Source organism: Scyliorhinus canicula, unplaced genomic scaffold, assembly GCF_902713615.1.
Source record: "Scyliorhinus canicula unplaced genomic scaffold, sScyCan1.1, whole genome shotgun sequence".
Taxonomy (NCBI): Eukaryota; Metazoa; Chordata; class Chondrichthyes; order Carcharhiniformes; family Scyliorhinidae; genus Scyliorhinus; species Scyliorhinus canicula.
The window spans coordinates 1667577-1672147 of record NW_024055718.1 but is presented as its reverse complement, the minus strand read 5'-3'; the positions used below and the strand labels follow the sequence as shown (position 1 = coordinate 1672147).

Here is a 4571-nt window from a genome sequence, read left to right as displayed (position 1 = left end):
CAAGGTCAACACCTCCACCCTATCCCCATAACCCAGTAACCCAACCCAACACTAAGTGCAATTTTGGACACTAAGGGCTATTTAGCATGGCCAATCCACCTAATCTGCACATCTTTCGACTGTGGGAGGAAACCGGAGCACCCGGAGGAAACCCACGCAGACACGGGGAGAACGTGCAGACTCTGCACAGAGACTGAACCAGAGACCGGATTGAACCTGGAACCTCGGCGCTATGAGGCAGCAGTGTTAACCACTGCGCCACCGTGTAGCCTTTCCTCTTTCTCTGTCTCGAGCTGCCTCTATCTCTCTCTCTCGGTCTCTCTCTCTCTCGGTCTCACTCTCCCTCTGACTCGCGCAGTCTCTCTGCCTCTCCCCATCTCTCGCGGTCTCTTTCTGCCGGTGTTTCTTTTCTCTCTCTGTGTCTCTGCTGTCTCTCTGCGTCTCTCTCTCTAACTTTCTATATCTCTCCTTGTCTTTCTCACTCTACTCTCTCATTGTGCCTCTCTGTCCCTATAGCTCCTTTTGTCTCTCCCTGACTCGCTGTCTTTCTCTTTCTGCCTGCCTCTCTCTATCTCTTTCTCTCTGCGTCACTCTGTCTCACCCTCTACTTCTCTCTCTCTTTCGCACTCTCTCTCTCTGTCTGTCTCTTTCTCTCTCGGTCTCTGTCTCTCCACCTGTCTCTATGTTTCTCTCTGCGTCTCTCTCTCAATCTCTTGTCTATCTTCCTGATTATCTCTCTTTATTTCTCCCTCTCTATACCTTACAACTTCTCTGTCTGTCTGTACCTATCTCCCGCGTTCTCTCTCTCTCTCTCTGTCTCTCTGTCTCTCTCTCTATATATATATATATGTATATATTTAGACGGAGATCTGGCAACTCACCGCTGATCTTCCTCTCGCCGTCCTGACTAAGTGTCGGGATCGCCCGCCTGCGCGGACCCCTGTCTCCGGCCTGAATGTATCATCCCAGCGGGGGATGTGATTTTTAAGAAACGTGAAGTGACCAGCTTGAAGATAGAGACCGAGTTGGAGACGAGAAGCGGGAGGGTGAAGAGTCGGAACTGGGTGGGAGCCGTCACACCTCGCGCGGAATATGTTGTGGATGACGCTTGGAGAAGGAAGCCGCAGGTTGACGGTGGGGAGGCCGGAGGCGGTGCAGAGCCTCCCCATTCGGCGCGGAGTCCAGCCTATGTGTCTACTACGGTCACTGACCGACCCAAGTAGTGGGTCGGAAACTGGGCCGAAACCGCCATGAGGCAGTGCGGAAAGATACCGTACTTCAGAACTGATCCAACACGGCGGCACAGTGGTTAGCATTGCTGCCTATGGCGCTGAGGGCATGGGTTCGAATCCCGGCACTGAGTCACTGTCCGTGTGAAGTTCGCACATTCTCCCCGTGTCTGCGTGGGTTTCATCCCCACAAGCCAAAGATGTACAGGATAGTTAGTTTGGCCACTCTAAATTACCCCTTAATTGGAAAAAATAATTCGGTCCTCTAAAATTTAGGAAAAAAAGGAGTGATCCAACAAAGAGACGATGATGTGGTAGATTACAACAAAAGTTTATTAATACAGCATGTAAATAACTTTAACATCACAAAAGGCAATATCTTACAATTACCCCTTAATTAATGCAGTAACACAATACCCCATTAATAGTTACCGTTATTCCCAGAAAAAACACCAAGAAATAAAAGCCCAATTCAGCTTTTGGAGAAAATGTATAGTCCATTCTACCCTTCGAGCCTTCTCCGATCTTCATTCTGATCTTGGCTGATGATCCAACTCAGTCACCAACCGGGAAGCCAGGTGGCGCAGTGGGTTAGCACTGCTGCCTCATGGTACCGAGGTCCCAGGTTCATCACAGCTCTGGATCACTGTCAGTGCGGAGTTTGCACATTCTCCCCGTGTTTGCGTGGGCTTCTCCCCCACAACCCAAAGATGTGCAGGGGAGGTGGATTGGACACGCTAAATTGCCCCTTAATTGGAAAAACAATGAATCGGGCATTCCATTTTTAAATTTAAACTTAGTCACCTGGTCCCCACCCCCTCAGATTCCGTTGCATCAAGTGTGAAATCTAACCGCTTCTCGAAAACATACAATGTTTTGGTCTCAATTGCTTCCTGTGGTAGCGAATTCCACAGACCAACCGATATTTGAATGATGAAATTGCTCCTCATCTCTGCCCTAAACGGTCTACTCCGTATCCTCAAACCAAGACCCCCTGGTTATGGAAACTCCCAACATCGAGATTGTCCATCCTGCATCTACACTGTCTGAATTCTAAATTCAGAACTACGAACTGTTCTAAATTCGTAGGTTTTTATAAGCCCCTCCAACATTCGACTTAACGCCGGATAATACTATCCTAACTGACTCCATCTCTCCTCCAATGTCACTCCCGCTATCTCAGGAATTGTTCGCTGCGCTCATTGTAGTGCAACACCGACCTTCACTTGAGGAGGCAAAAAATCTCCCAGTCGTGGCCTCGCCAAATCAAAGGAGGAGGGGATGTATGGCTTCCACCTGTTGATGTGTAGCAGGCTGGAGCAGAGTGGGTGAAAGTCCTGATCCTGTTCCTATGCAACAGACTCTTGGATGGGAGGGAGGTGGGAAGGTGTGCTCAAAGAAACATCCTATTGCCTCCACGGGCGAGCGAGGAGGTTGGCTCCCTTGCGCAGGACCCCCCAGTAGGCGTCCTTGAACTGCCGATTCATTATGGCGTAGAGGATTGGGTTGATGCAGCTATTCAGCCAGGTGAAATTGCCGGCCACCATGTGGACGAGAACGGGGGCCCGCTTCTTCCCGTCCACCACATGCAGGAAGCAGAAGGGGAAGTAGCAGGTCACGTAGACCAGGAACATGGCGAAGCACATGCGGGTCACCTTGCGAAACTCGCCGCTGCTGCTCCTCTTGGCCTGGCAGCTGGAGGTCCCGCTTTCCCCGGCCTGGAGGGCCATTTCGTTGCCAGGGGCTCCGGTCTCAATGCTGGTGGCATCAGTCGACCTGGTGGGCGCCTCCCCGGAGAGGGAGTTGGCGCTGGACCCGTTGGCGATCCCGCTGTCTGCAGCGGAGACCCCTGCCTCCGTTGGCTTCCTCCCGCGACCATCGCCCTCCAGCCGGTAACCCTCCAGTGCCTGGGAAGCCGCCTTCACCTTGCGATGGATGAGGAAGTAGAACATCCCAATGCAGCTCAGTCCAAGTCCAAACATGAAGAACATGAGGATGGTGGTGTAAGGCCTCCCTCGCTCCCGGTGGAAGCTGCAGGTGCAGACAGGCGGCAGGAAGACATAGATATTCCAGAGGGGCCCGAAGAGAGTCAGGCCCAACAGCCAGGGCAGGGCCAGGAAGAAGGGCATCGTGCGGCGGGAGTAGACCCGGTCGAACCACCGGGCGTCCGAGATGAGGACGAAACGGCTCATGGCGATGAGAATCAGGCTGAAGATGGAGACAGCGTTGGCCACAAAGAGGATCAGGCCGAAGACACGGCACATGCCCTCACCCTGGCGCCAGGCGAAGTGGATGAAGGTGTCGGTCGTCACGGGCTGGAGGAAGGCGCAGTAGATGAGGTCGGCCACTGTCAGGTTGAGGATGAGCACGTTAAGGCGGGTGCGAATCCTCTTGTCCGTGGCAAAGGCCAGCACAGTCATGACGTTGCCCACGGTCCCCACGGCAGTCACCAGGATCCCCAATAGGGCACCAAAGTAGTTGACGACAGCCGGGTGGCAGGTCAGGTTGCTGAAGGACGAGTTGGGATCCATCGACCTCCCCTTATGGGAAAGACAACAATTGAAAATCACAATCCAAAATGCCAATTGAAGACCGCAATGGACGACCACAATCGAAGACCACAACCGAAGACCACAACCGAAGAGGAAAAGCGCTTCTTGAAATAGGAGACCAGCTGTGATGGCGCCTCGACCCTGCGAGTACAGTGGTTGTGACTCCTTCCCTGCCTCTGCTCGGTACTTGCTCGGAGCCCCTTTATAGAGCTGCGAGAGAGGGTTCGCACAAACAGTTCCTCTGACGCTAAGTTTGTTCTCGAACTGCTTCCCTTTTCTGAACCTTCTTCTCCAAATCACCCAGAGAGGGAGAGAGAGAGAGACGTAATTTCCACGGACCACAATTTGGCAATAATGGAACCATTCCGCTAAATGCTCAGGGGGTTCACAGTCAGATCACAAACTCCGAGGTCAATGTGTATACCATAGAGAATGACTGCCCCTGAGTATAATATACAGAATAACAGCCCCTATGTACATTGTAGAGAATAACAGTCCTTGTGTACATTCTAGAAAATAACAGCCCATGTGGATATTATAGAATTTAACAGTCCCTGCCCTGTGTATATTATAGTGAATATAAGTCCCTATGTATATTACAGAGAAAAACAGTCTGTGTATATTATAGAGAATAACAGACCCTGTTTATATCAGAGAGATACATTCCCTCTGTATATTAGAGAGAATAACAGCCCCTGTGTATGTTATAGAGAATAACAGCCCCTGTGTATGTTATAGAGAATACCAGTCCCTGTGTATATTGTAGACAATAACAGTCCCTGTGCATATT

The 4571-nt window shown here is 51.2% G+C and overlaps 1 protein-coding gene across 1 annotated transcript; it reads right to left on the bottom strand.

The window, feature by feature from the left end:
• Positions 1-1873: 1873 nt before the first annotated feature.
• Positions 1874-3945, bottom strand: LOC119960691 (G-protein coupled receptor 84-like). Its single transcript, XM_038788309.1, has one exon. It carries the CDS (start codon positions 3758-3760, stop codon positions 2636-2638), a length of 1125 nt encoding a protein of 374 aa, XP_038644237.1. The 5' UTR covers positions 3761-3945; the 3' UTR covers positions 1874-2635.
• Positions 3946-4571: the final 626 nt, after the last annotated feature.